The 14,354-nt window shown below is 41.2% G+C and overlaps 1 protein-coding gene across 1 annotated transcript in view; it reads right to left on the bottom strand.

Moving 5' to 3' along the window:
- Nucleotides 1-33: 33 nt before the first annotated feature.
- GLG1 (golgi glycoprotein 1) overlaps nucleotides 34-14,354 on the bottom strand; it is an 82,693-nt gene continuing 68,372 nt past the window's right edge. The window contains exons 15-26 of the mRNA XM_021541087.3: nucleotides 13,941-14,054; nucleotides 13,355-13,443; nucleotides 12,379-12,496; nucleotides 11,301-11,393; nucleotides 10,630-10,767; nucleotides 9,244-9,367; nucleotides 8,760-8,902; nucleotides 8,430-8,531; nucleotides 7,702-7,809; nucleotides 6,954-7,074; nucleotides 5,943-6,049; nucleotides 34-5,476 (exon numbers count right to left, since the gene is read on the bottom strand). Of these exons, the coding sequence (XP_021396762.2) occupies nucleotides 5,309-5,476; nucleotides 5,943-6,049; nucleotides 6,954-7,074; nucleotides 7,702-7,809; nucleotides 8,430-8,531; nucleotides 8,760-8,902; nucleotides 9,244-9,367; nucleotides 10,630-10,767; nucleotides 11,301-11,393; nucleotides 12,379-12,496; nucleotides 13,355-13,443; nucleotides 13,941-14,054 (1,425 nt within the window). The 3' untranslated portion in view covers nucleotides 34-5,308. The remainder of the gene's footprint in view (nucleotides 5,477-5,942; nucleotides 6,050-6,953; nucleotides 7,075-7,701; nucleotides 7,810-8,429; nucleotides 8,532-8,759; nucleotides 8,903-9,243; nucleotides 9,368-10,629; nucleotides 10,768-11,300; nucleotides 11,394-12,378; nucleotides 12,497-13,354; nucleotides 13,444-13,940; nucleotides 14,055-14,354) is intronic.

Below are 14,354 nucleotides of genomic sequence, written 5' to 3'. Positions count from 1 at the left end.
CCGCGCGTCCCCTCAGAAATAAACCGCCACAAGTACAAACCTGCAGACTCTTTTTATTAAATTCTCCCATTTCATCTGTACAGAAAAAAAAAAAATGCACATTATTATGTTCAGAAGTTCAGTAACATCTCAAAATTACACAGCATGGACATGTAAAAAAAAAAACAAACAACCAAACAAAAAACCCCAACTGAAACAAGGAGCGGCCAGGATTTATACACAGAAAGAGGAAACAATTTACAAAAAAAAAAAAAAAGTCTCGTTAATGTCACATTTAAAAATAATTATAATAATAAAACCAAAGGAGACTACGTTCAAAGAGCATCTGCTGCACACCAGGACCCCGCTGGGTCCGCTCTGCTCGCCGCGGGGCGCCCCGTCCCCACACGCGGCATCGCGGCCACGCTCCCGCTTCCAGCGCCGGCAGGCACCCCGTCCCTTCGCTCCTAGCGCAGCACTTCCCAAGGCGAGAGACAGGCCAGCACCTCTGTCTAACTCAGTCAACGCAGGGGCAGCAGGGCTGGGATCTCAGGGTGTACCGCTTCACCCTGGCGGGGATCTTTCTTTGGGCAGCTACGGAATCAAATCTGGGTGTTGTGCAAGGAGAAAATCTTGCCTCTGGCGAGTGAAGAGAAACGCTGTTACTCCTCCCTGTCCCAGGCAGCGTTCAGCAACTCAATGGAGCAGACGCAGAATTCAACCAGCACAGGACAAAGCCCAGTGCCAGCTGAATTCTCTCTGGCACATGTGTACTTGGGTCCCTCCTAACCATGACTCATCGGTGGAAGCAAAATGGCACATCTGGCTCCCAAACAAGGACACTGCACGAAGATCAGTATCTGGGAACTGCCTGGAGGATCTGAACCCCAGAATGAGGAATGTGCTCTTACACAAACCCACACTACAGTTGTTTAAGTCCACAGAGCTGTACTTTAAATAGGGACAGAGGTGCTAGATGAAATATTCTGGTTTCATACCACACTTGTACATTCATACACACCTCAAAACTACCTTTTTCTTTCCCAAATAAAACCAATAAAGTAAAAAACCCTACGATCTTGTATCACTAAGTAACAACATTGTGTTTTAACAGAAATTGCCATCCAACTTGAACACAATTCCTCTACAACATTATGGATTCCAGCGATTCCTCTAGCTTATCACATTTCTTCCCTCTGTACCTACCTGCAATTAGTTTCTGTACTTGAGACAGTCACAACCGTTATTTTCCATACAATGCACTTAACTGTGGATTCTTTCAGAGCAACACTGATTACATCACAGTGTCAGATTCTGGAGGAAATGCTAACATTTTGCTACATTTATTCAACCTTCACTAGGGTCCTTCCAGCCCTTTGCAATGACACAGACACACAGATACTCAACCCAATCTGCTGGGCAGTACTTCAGGCGCCAGGAATTTTGTTCCCACCCAGATGAGTTACTCCAGCAGCCTACTGACAAAAGTGAGGCAGGAGAATCCCAAGATGAAACTCTCAAAAGAACTTGATTAGACTCACTAGGTAAACAATAAATAAGCTTATTACTGTGAATGAGAATTAACTGTAAAAGGCTAGCAGGAGTGGAGTATAGAGGTGCACATCATGCCCAGTTCCTGACACGTGCACACACATGCCATCATTTAGGAAGCCTAACTTGTTAACCCTCTCAGCAGCAGCAGGAAGCAAATGGAGAGCTGCATGCCTTGCCAGATCCCAAACATCTAGCTCTTCCATCCACGCCCTGAGCACCAGCGTCATCAAGTCTAGAATAAGCTCTCCAAGAGAAGGTTTTGCGATGATCAGGAGAAAAAAAACCCAAACTCAACCAACAACCATCTCCTAAACTGCATTCAGTGGAAGGCAGATTCCTCCAGTGAGAGGTAAGGGTCATGACGAGGAAAGACCACCACAAGCCTCTTCCACACCAACCCACTCTTCCTGGCTGACTGCAGCTACTGCTAACACTCTGTTAAAACAGAGAAGTTAAAAAGGCTTTCTCAAATTCAAGGCAACAGCAGTGTTTCTTACAACCATTGCTCACAACTTCCTACAAGGGTGCTGAGACAATGGCACAGGTTGCTCAGAGAGGTTGCAGACTCCCCATCCCTGGTGTGTTCAAGACCAGACTGGATGGGACTCTGAGTATCCTGGTCTAGTGTGGAAGGTGTCCCTGCCCAAGCCAGGGCTAGAATGAGATGAATGTTAAGATCCCCTCCAACTCAAAACTGTTCTATGACTCTATGATTCTTTCTTTCTTTCCCTGCAGTGGAAAATGATTACCTGCAGGCAAGATGATGTGTTGGCAACAGTACAACCAGGTTATTTTTGGAAGAGTGCTCCTATGGGCTTCTGTGCTTGCAAAACCTCTAGATTTTTAGGTATGCACAAAAAGGAGGAGAATGTTTCAAGACTGTGACTGGTATATTTTTAGTTGGGAAAAAGCAGATTTGGTCATCACGAGTGGTAGAAGACCCCTTTTTAAAACATAAAAAGATAATATACTCAATAATAAAATGGCCTGGACCCCTTGCCAACCTTTACAAGGTGGGTCTGTGTCTACTGTGACAAAAGGTTTATTTAGTATCCTTTTTCTTCCAAAGGCCTTGGGCCACCTCTAACACCATCACAGCGCACTCACACAAACTGTGAGCCTGACACAGGCAGAAACACCACCAACCACAGACTAATACCACCACAGAGCACTGACTCCTAATGCCATGCTTCAGGCACCCTTACCATAACCTCCTCCAAACTAAAAAAGGAAAAAACCCCAGAATACTTTATATCTGAAAGTAAAGAAAGTCACCTTCAGAGCTGAACAGGGTTTGCATTTCGAACTATGGCTACAAACCTACAATTTTCACTGCAATGTCTTTTGGAATTTAGTAGAAGATGCTATTTCTAGACAATAAACCATCTAATTAGGCTTTTCAAGCTAATCAGGTTACAAAATGCCTTCTCGAAAAGTCACAACAGTTTAAAAAAAGCCCTCCAATGGCAATTTAATTATGCAAGATAGACATTTTGGAGAAGCAGGACTCATGCCAGCAAGCAAGGCTGCACCGAGATCCCACTTCCCTTGCTGGCAGCTCTGTCAGCACACCCATCTTGACAGCAATCATTTCAACACTCAGTCAAGGGATACAACACACTCTCCTAATTGCCAAACTAGTATTTGTGGAGTTACACACCTGTGCTACCTCAAGAGACCAGATTAACTGTTTCTCTTCTACTCCACTTCATGCTGGCAAACAGACAGGCAAGCACCAGGGAGGAGGGGCAAGAGAAGGAATTCAGGCTTAGATTCAGTCTTACCTCACCACTTAACTGCAATCCTACCATACACTAACTCTCCACTGAAGCTTCATCGCTCAGGCTTTCGCTGCTGCTTGTTTATGTTCACAGTATTTTACTACAAAACCAGAAGTGTCTGTGAGACTTACTAGCATAGCAAGTCTGAACCCATACTAGTTCACCACCATCCTCAGAGCAGGATGAAGGTATGTTTGAAAAAAGCTTCAGCAAAAAAGTCATAGCAAAAGCTCACAGTATTTTGTATATGCCATTCTGTGTATACAGCATCACCAGAATCAGTGGGACTACACTCCAGAGTGTCTCAAAATGACCTCCACTGTTCTTCTAGAGAACAATGGGGAGAACTGGAAATGCCAGGTCTTACATAGCAATGTGCTAAGTGGGAAAACAAAGTTACAGTTCAAGCATCAGCCTAAATTGGACAGTTTCAGGCACATGGTTTTTACCACAGCATCCGTAGGTAAGCACATCTAAAAGGTGAATAAAACATATCCTCCTGTACACACTGACTCTCATGCAGCCTCTTCTAGATTTCATCAACACACTCCATGTTTCAGTCAAAGCACCTGTCTTATGAACTCCACACCTCCTTGTACTTGAGGAACACAGATGATTGTAAGAAGAGGCCACAACTACTGGTGCAGCTTTTCCAAAACACCTTCTCTGGGCTCCTGGGTTTAAGTATCAGGTTCTGGAAGTATAACTATACATAGCAAAAATGCACACGTTGATGGCATCACTGCAAAAGCTAAAAGCTACTTCCCTTAAAGATCCAGATGTTTCTGCCTTTCATACCACACTATAATTCTTCCATCCACTTCTGCTTGGACCAGCACCTGCGTCCTACACCCCAGGAAAATGCCAGGTGTTACCACCATCAGTTGCAGCTGTGGAAATGAAAACCACTGTTGAGTGCTACCATGCGAACCATTATGACCCAGAGTGTGGTTACAAACCACTGTGCTAATCCACGAGGAACTGTTACACTGAGAGAGAGGATGCTGAGTCTTCTGGCACTTTCTGCGTCACTGACAGAGCACTGCACTGCCAGTGTGTCAATACCATCTACACACAGTTAATTTGGGAGGGTAACAGCTTAGCAATAGCAAGGTAAAATGAAAGGTGTTAGAATTTTACTGCATCATTGCTAATAAAAAAGTTGACTGAGTAACTGCTCAGAGCACTTCCTGCCCACTGACACTGTTCACTACTGACAGGCTCTACAAACCTTGTGTCTACATCGTGTCTTTAATCTACTGAAATACAAGTTGTATAGCTCACATGAGTATTCAATCCTGGTCAGTATTTTATTCTATCTTGCGAGCAGCAGCAGAAGAAAGGAACGACATATTTTCAGCCAAAAAAATCCACAGTCACATAAGCAGGATATTCATTAGGAGATGACACCAGTGATTGGTGTCCTTAGGTTGTCCAAGACTATGCTCTGAAGATGCTTTACACAGACGAGCAAGATGTCCAAAACAAGGCCAGCTGTGGTGTAAGATGCAATTTACTCTTTAATTTCCTGCCTCAACTTCACCCAGCCACAGAGGATGACTAGATTTCAGTATGAACCATTACCTAAATCATATAGTCGGTATGCAGAATATGTCTGTCTTTAAAAATTTACTTAAAAACTGCTTGAGCTGCAGGTCATATCAGTCTGATTTGGAGAGTGAAGTCAGTTCCAACAGTACAACAGAGACTTGTCTACAGGCAGGTAAACGAGAGTCTGCTAACAAAGGGGTAACAAAAGCTGCTGGCTGGGCTGCCAATGTTGCACACAAACTTTCATAGGATGAGGATGCCATGGATGAGATCCAGGATGGGAAAACTGAGCCAACACCTGCTGCTTTTCTAATTTTTTTTTTTAATTTTCTTTTTTTTTTTTTTACTTCTCCTCTCACAAGAGGGGGTGGGTAGACTATACAGAGGAGGGCTGTACAAAACTGGGCACTGGGCAGGCATTTCTTCAGCAGGCAATCCAGGCTCTACCTGTCCTTGAGCTCTCTTGTCACCCGCTTGGTGATGCGTCCACACATCAGGCCGATGAGGAAGAGTACACAGATGCCAACCGTGATCACAGACAGGATGTAATTCTTGGATGGAGAGGTCATAACTTGCATGGCAAGGTCAGAAAAGCCTTCTGCTGGGGCAACCTGGAGGTGAAAAGGGAACAAATGAGCCAAGCTGTCCTTTCCATGCAACCCTCAGCCATGACATTTACCAGCTTTAGTGTCAGGTACTGCTATTGTGTTCTATCGTTGCTAGAACTGGCTTGAACCAGAAAAAAGCAGGCCTGCAATGATTCACCTGAAGGAACTGCTGCTCAGGAGGAGGAACCTCTATAACAGGAAGTTTTCCTGCCCCATACCTCCTCTGCAGGAGACAAAGCCATGTGTACACAAAAGACAGTTTAATTCTGCATTAGGGACACATCCGAGGCTTAGAGAAAATAAGATGTAAGTTCCAAGAAGACAACCTGATCTCAGTTTTTCTGGACCAAACTCAAAATACTAAACTTCATTTGGAAACAAGAAATTCATTACAGTTGAAGTTTTTCATAAATACCTTTCAACAGAGAGATCTAAGGCATAAAAAACTGGAAATAGTTTACATATTCACCTTTGCAGCATAGCTCCACATTTCAATACGATCATTAAGGCGTTTCTTGCATTCAGGCTGCAACCTCACACGCTTATCTTCCAGAGCTTCCATTAAGCATGACATTTCTGTAATGTGCAGAAGATGGTGTTACAAAATAGAAACAGTGGCTTTGGTAACATGGTGCAGAGAGGGGCTCTTCCCTTCTCATGAAGGTTGATGGTTACAAGGCTTTCTAAACAGACCTGGCAGACTATGCCTGAGGCTAGCAATTTCACCAAGATTCACGATCAGTACTGCATTTGGAGATGCAAGGAATTTTGACTTCCAAAAAGAAATTACAGTATGCATCCAATATATAATTCATGTAGTTTACTTGAGATTTTATGAAGCCTTATAAATCTGCACTTTCAGTGAGCTGTACATCTGAACTCCAATGCCACTAGCCTTTAAAGAGAGACAAGATCAAATTCAGCTCAGAAAAAACACAGCCTTATCTCCTTAGGCTTGTTGGTGTTTCTTTTGAACAAAAATATATTTTGAAAGGTTTGACTTCCTGACTTTTCACACAGTTTTGTGAAAAGGAAATGGGATCACAGTGCTCTGGTGCCTACAGAGGGGCTTGGCCAACTAAGTCATAAGCTCATTTAAATGCTCATATAAGACAGACATAACATTTTGTATTTTTTATTCATGTTACCATACTTGACTAATCCTTAATTAGATGTTTTCTGCTTTGCAGTGAAGAATTATTTAGCTTATAGCAAAAAGGCCACAGACTTAGCTAAACTCCACACTTTTAATGCACAGCTGTCAATTCAAGCACTTGCAGGCAGAGCCCTCTCTAAGCTACAGACTTAGACACAAGGAAAGACTTCTTGACATCCATTCATCTACCACTTCTGCTGCTGTTCCATCCTGTTGTCTACAAATGACTGGTGGAAATACCTTGTATCTAAGATTACAATGTCAGAAATGCAGGTGAAGTATCTCAAGACTGAGAGGTTACACGAGTACAGCATGAGCACTTACGGCGTCCTCTCCCTGGCGGGATGGCAGCACAGTGGTGTTTGATGTCTAGGGCACAGGCCGTGTGGAGCACTGGGTCAACAAAGATATCTGCTTTGCTTTCCTTCAGCATGTTGAGCACTTCCTGCAGAGGAGGAAATTACAAGTATGTCTCAGAAAAAGGGGACAGAACAAAACTCGTGCTGATCAATGTCTCTGAAAGGTGTATCATCTTTTCAAATCCAGGATCATGAGAAAATCCACTACTGTCCTTGGATAAGCATATATATTGATATGGGCATAATATGAATGCTGACTTAGGCTTAATTAAGTGTCCTGGTTTGTAACATTCCTTAAAATACTCATATTAATCTAAAAGTCAAAGTCAGTATGCAGGACTACTTCAGTTAGAACTGAAATCAGGTGCCATAGTCATGGCACAATTCATATGGCACTCAAGCACACAGCCTGGGCCTAGGAAAGCCTGAAATGGTGATGGTATCAAGAAACAGGTTAGTAACAAGAGCCTTTGTCAACCATAATCAAGAAAGGATTCAAGTCTGGAATGGCAAAAAAGGAACTTTGAACATAATTTTCACTGGCAAATTGAAACTGAAATGAATCACTGCAGGTCAGAATCAAGATATATGGGGAAATTTCAGCACTCTAGCCTAATACTAGCTAGAACATGACCTAGGCTGTGATCTGGAAAAATCAAAAACTTCTGCAGGAATGGAAGCTTTTTAGAGCACATCCAATTTATTTTCTTTACCTTCTTGCACATCTCAGTTTTTATTTTCAGAAGATTCACTTTCAAACATTCTTCCACCTGCCCAGTCTGCTCCTGAGCTGCTGCTTCTTCTGCACACAAGCTGGAAATCTATTTTGAAAAAGGTGTTTTAACATAAATAGTTCACAACAATCATTCTGCCTTTTAGCACATTTATATCTCAATATGTTAGTTCATCACAGGGTGCAGCTAAAGAATACATTATAAGATTCCTTCCCTCCCAAAATCCCCAAAGCCAAATGCAGCCTGGCTCATGCAATATGCATAACCCTTTGAAACCCAGCAGCAAGAAGTCAATATTGCTATACTGAGAAGGGGGGCAGGGAAGAAAATGGCATGGAAAGAATGTGAAAGTATGAAATAAGTAGCACTTGAAGCATTACCAACTTTGTTACGAAAAGTGAAAACTCAAAATGCCTGACTATATTCCAGTTAAAGCTAACAAAATCAGAGAACTGACTTTTTTGTGACAACAGGAAAGAAGTATTTTTCTATAGCCACAAGTACGGATGAGATCCCAGATGAAAAAATTAACTTAATATAGACACTCCAAATCTTGTGCACTGGACAAAAGTCACAAGCAGAGAATTTGACTAGCTAGAAGCAGCTTAAAGGGATTTTTTTGCTTTACATATTAGGAAAGCATGTTTGGAGAAACAAAAATTTTTTACATGAAGGGAGCTTTCATCCTGAAAAAGTTACTCTCCTACCTCATCAGAACAGTGCATCTGAAGCTGGGGATCCAGCCGATAATCAAGGGCTGATTCCTGGATTATCACTCGAATTTGGTCCTCGCAGTCTGGAGAGAGACGCTGTTTGGAGGAGATAGTCATTAACCACTCAATGACCTTTGGAAATCAACCACCTGTACATTAACCTGTATTCTTTAATATTTCTATAGGAGCATAAAAACCTCCTTTTATGTATAGCCTGTTATATGTGTTGAACACACCACAAGTCCAAGTTTGATTTGTTAGTCAGTGACTGCTGAGCAGCACAATCTGCACATTTTCTCTTTCGCAGGCACCAGCTCTACTTACCTGGTCTGCGTATTTCAACTTCAGGCACGAGATGACTTGACCTTCCAATTCTGTATCATCCTTGGCCCTATTCAGGATATTTTGGCAGAATTTTGGTATGTCTGCTTTACATGCCTTCCTGAGCACGGGGTTTAAGCGGTAATCTAACCAGGAGAGATGACAGAACTTCATTAGAGCACCCATCTCTTCAGATTACAGAGCATAACACTCCAAAAAGAGATGGGACAGAAATTTCCTGGATGATATATACCACCAAAGAACATAATTTTTGGGGAAAATAATGTTTTTCATAACAGAATTTCAAATTGTGAGGTAAGAACTTCAGGAATAAAGAGGATTCGACAACACATGCTGACCCTCAAGAACTTGACTAAGGTCAGTGTGTACAAAGAAAACAACAAAGGACAATAAAACAAAACTGATACTCTTCTAGCCATGCAGAACACCTCAGGCAAGCAAGTTCTGGTTTTATTTTAGAAGATACCTGTGTTCTGTGTAATCTGGCGCTTGGTAATCATCTGCTTGCATTTAGGATCCATCACTTCACTGTTCTTGTTTTGTTTCAAGCACTGCAACATGTTTTTGGAATCCGCCTCTGGACAAAACCGCTACAAAAAAATCCCCAAAACCCAACAAGCTGCATCACTAAAAACACTTGAAAAAACAAAATCCAAACCAAATAAGCAGCTTCCAGTTCATGGAAGAGAATAATCACCTGCCCAACAGAGAGGTATACAGCCACCCTGTCTAGCTCCAACATCTCAGTGCTACTCTCTGAATTGACAATGGGCATTAATGTCTGCTTATGGACTGAGCACTGAGCTCTACAGTCCTGACAAGCCTTATCAAAAGCAAATTGCCTTTATTTTCTATTCTTAAGACACAGAACACTTGGAAAGAAATACCCACCAAATTAAGTCTCATACTCAACTACTTTTGTTCCCATTTATTTTAGAATCTATAGACATACTGCTGTCTTGTGTAAATGCTGCTTGGACAACACAACAGTAAAGACTTTATTAGTACCACTCAGGGCAAACTAAGACCACACACAAGGAGGAAGCAGAGAGGAGCTCATTGACAACAATTAACTCATTCCCACCTTGAATCAGACAGTCAAAAGTGAACCAGCTTAACCAAAATTCAGACCAAGGTACTAATTTCTTTTGTTAGAAACTAATTCTGTGGGTGTAAGATAAGGCTTTTGCATCTTCAAGTCCTCACTATTTTGCTGATATCACAGATCTCTTTTTAAAAACACATGTCTGAACTGGAGAGCAAATAACTCTCAGGATGTTCTTTATCAGCTAAAATATGGAGTCACTGCATACAAACCACAAATACTAGTGTTCCAGGGCCTGGAATTCCGGCTACTGTGAAAGAGTGTCTTATATGAACATTCACTGCTGCTTTCTATATTGTACCACTCCCAGCTGTCATTTCTAACTTGAAGTTATACATGATTTTGCTTGCTTTATCAGTTTGATAAAAGTCTGTGTGCACCAGGTCAGCAGTGAACTGAAGATTTTACTCTTCTCTGTAATCATAACTTCTTCACCCTTGCTAAAAGCCAGTCCAAATCCAAACTGACTGGACGAGAACTGTATTAGGAGCCTCAGCACAGTTTTCCTCATCAGTTCTGATGGCATTTGGGAAGACAAATTTATTAGTGCACAGGCTTTGATCAGGAAGTTGAAAGGGAAGAGCCCTGAAGAAACCTCAGCCTGATTCAGAGTTAAGAAACAGATTACTTTGCAAAAATATAATCCTATTTCTGAAAAAAGCACAGGAATGTTGTAACAAGCCTTTATGGGAAGCTCAAAGCTCTTATATCCCAACTCACCCTCTTAAATGAGCACATTACCATTACCTTGATCATCTGCTTGCAGACCCTCATGAGTGTGTAGTCCAGCTCTGGGTCCATCATCTCTGTCTCCTGCAGTTTAAACACCTTCTGGTGGCACCGTGTACTCAATTGCTTCTTGATTTTTTTCAGGCATTCAATAATCTACAACACAATATTACAGGCATAATAGACACTCTGTTGATATAATTCTATCATACACAGCCATGTGCTCCCCTAATGACCACCTTCATCTCATTTGGGCAGTTAAGTTCCCAATGCTAATATTTTATCAAAGTCATTACCAATGCTTATTTGCAGGACTTGCTTTAAGCTCATCTTTTCTCACAAAGATGTAATGAGATGAAGAGGGTCTCTTGGACTTATTCCAGAACCACAAATTTCATCCTGCAGACATTATGCCTACAAAATCTTTAGCAATATTTGCAGTAAACAGCTGCTAATAGCTTGAAACCAGCATAAACTGAAGAATGAAGGGTTTACAGCATTGCATTCACCCAGTATTAATGCTTGTGAGCCAGTGGAAAAGAAATTAACATTCCGAAGTACTATGAAAATATTTGACCAATTTCAAAATTAAAATCTCAAGCTGCACTTACACAAGCAAAAGTGTTCTTCAAAATTTTTCTGAAATGAAAGTACAAATTAAATTGTAAATTATTAATAAATTCCATTACCTGAGCATTGCCATAGGGCACGTTCTGGCAATAATTCTTGATGTCACTTTTACAAGCCTCATACAGTTCTGGTTCAAGTCTGATATCCTCAGTCTGCAGGAAAAATTACAACATGAGTCTTAAAGTAGGACTCGAGACTATTTCACTTTTTTAACCTCCTAACTGAAGACCTCTACTCACAAAAAGTAAGCAACCCTCACAATAGGCATTCAGTTTCTTTGAATATAAGGGTCTTGGGAGTGAGAAGTGGTGCTAGGAAATCAACTTTGGAATTCCCTGCAGCGATCTCTCAGCTTTTTAGACTGAAGAAAGTTGAAATCAAATTATAGAGCTAGCATGTTGCTTCCAATGCTTCTTCTAAAAGGTCATAATCACAACTGTCCAAGACAAGTAAAATCTTTCCACATGAAAGCTAAAGAACATATTAACAGCCACCCATCTAGTAGGTGATCTGGAGGATGTGAATGAGGTTTCCTGGTTTTGGTGATGCCCAACATCTGAATTCTTCCATACAAAGGCAGGAGTGCTGCCTCTTCTGATATGGACCTACTTAAGGTGAAGCTTTGACATTTAAATAGTATCTAGAGGACAAAGACCTTAAGAGTTTATTAGTGCAAGCACTGCAGCAGGAAGTTGAGAGGCAGCTTTGCCTACCAGAACAAACACTACTCCTATTTATCCACTGAGCAACTTGAAGCAGCTGGAGTCGAGTTGCTTCAACTGTCCTTGTTTCCTCAGTCTGTAAAATGGAGCCTTTGTTCTCTCCTAGAGGATGTTAAGGACATCAGAATGTGCAGCACGTTGCTGTCTAACACTAAACATAATCACTTCTAGCTGAAATTCCAATGACCATTTAGCTTGCCTTAGCCTTCATGAGATTATATTTAAGGCATTAAAACAGTCAGTACCTTCACCATGAAGGGCAGTTGAGCACTTGTAAGAAAAGGGGAAAAAATAATTAAGATACATCTTACAAACAAGCTCCCTTTTTTTTCCCCAAAGGTGGACAACCCAGGAAGCTTTAACTGAAGGCCCTCACTACAAGAGTGGGGAGAACAAGAGTTTCAGGCATGTTTACCATCTCCAGCTCCTCAACACGCAGCTGTTTGCGGCACTTCAGAGAGACCCTGTGCTCCTTGGCATCCTGCAAAGTATCATTGCGCACAGTTGTGCTCAGACAGATCACTACATCCACCCTGCAGAAAAGAAAACAGCTTTTTATTCATACACCCTTCACTAACACCAGCCAAGGTTGATATTGGATTGCCACACCAGAGAAACTGACTCCAATAATCCAAACACAGTATAAAATTCTTGTGCATTTCTGCTTACTTCTGGGTACAATTCTATGTAGAGTAACTGCATCACAGTTAAAATCTAAATTGGAGTCTAAATCAGCAGACAGGAAGACATTAAAAATGCCACCAACCCCTCTGCCCAGCAAGACTTCTGCTCTTAAGTCATGTCAGCACTTTAGAAAAGCTTTGCTTCATCTCAAAAATAGATGATGGTGAATACCTACATAGCATTGCAAGCAATCCTTTTACACTATAGGAAGGGCATTTACCTCATAAAATGCAAATAGTCTTGCTACCCACAAACAGGACTGACCTTGTGTGTAATTCAGCCTTACACTATTGCAGTAGGACATTAAAAAAAATCCCTTAGACTGCAGTGACTAAACCAGATAAAACAAGTGGGATATTTCCCCTTCCCAGAACAGCAACTAGAACAGTAGCCTGCCTCTTAGAAGACAATGAATCTAGCAAGACTCTAAGACGTTCTGGGACATGCAATCCACTAATTGTAATAATTGGCTAATTTCACAGCAAGTAAAACAAAGAGGACAGGCTTCTGTCCAGAAGTAAAGCAAAAGTAATTTTAAGAGGCAGGTCTCTACCTTAAGAATCTGCAGAACACAGTCACTAAGGGAACACATACAAACTAATCAGCCTTTAAAGAAAGTCCAGCATTTGCTGTCCTATCATGAAATACACTGTCACTTAATTACATATTTATACAACCAGATTGCTGTTTGAGCAGGCACTGCATACTTTTTTTTGATGTTCGGGCACAGTTTCAGCACATCCTCCTTGCAAGCCATTTTGAACTTGTATGAGAACCTAAAATCTTTCATTTGAACCTGCAAGAAAGAAATGAAGAGGAAAACAACTTTGGTTATCCAGAGTTTAACAAAAAAAAAAAAAAAAAAAAAAAAAAAAAAAAAAAAACAAAAAAAAAAAACAAAAAAACACAACAACAACAAAAAAACCCACAAAAAAAAAAAAAAAAACCCGCAAAGTGCTGGCCAAAAGATCACATGTTGAATCACACTATTAGCACATCTGTTCATTCAAACTTAGTAATGTGGAAGCAAGTGGAATGCTGCCCTGCTGAAGAAGTTGGGACCCTGTCTACCAAATGCCAGGGAGGAAGGAAGGGCTGGAAAGAAATCATCCCTAGAAGTGACCATTTATGACCAGGCATGCAAATACAACTGTCTGAATTCACAAGAGCTCTTTAAATACAGTGAAAAAACAATTTCAAAGAAGAGACTAATTTCATAATTAGCTAATTCCCAGCAACACCCTGAAAGAACAGAACAGGCTTCCACTGATAGCAGAAAAAAGCGTTGCTCACCAGCTGGAAATGAGTAACACCAATTGCACATTTTTCATTCATTTCCTTCTGGTGTTTGTTCTGTATTAGACACTCCATCAGGTCCCCAGAATCAATCTGGTTATCTGCAACCTCCTGAAGAAGAGATGAAAAGCATAAAAATTAACTACTTTTACAAGTCATAGGTTTTATACTCTTTTAGCCCACTGTGACCAGGAAATATGGAATTTACAGCTCCACTCTCCATGGTGAGCTCACTATTAACTGACCATGCTTGAGCTGCAGCACACAACTATGTTTGTACAGTTCAGGGAAGAACCATCTCAGAAACATACACACACTTCAGACTCAGGAGAACACTCTGCAAAGACTCAGTGCTTACACGACAGGTTATAATTAGGTGCCTTCACTGCACTTTAACTACTCAGCCCTACA

The sequence above is a fragment of the Lonchura striata genome, chromosome 11 (genome assembly GCF_050655825.1).
Source record: "Lonchura striata isolate lonStrDom1 chromosome 11, ASM5065582v1, whole genome shotgun sequence".
Lineage (NCBI taxonomy): Eukaryota > Metazoa > Chordata > Aves > Passeriformes > Estrildidae > Lonchura > Lonchura striata.
This window is presented reverse-complemented; position numbering and strand designations above follow the sequence as displayed.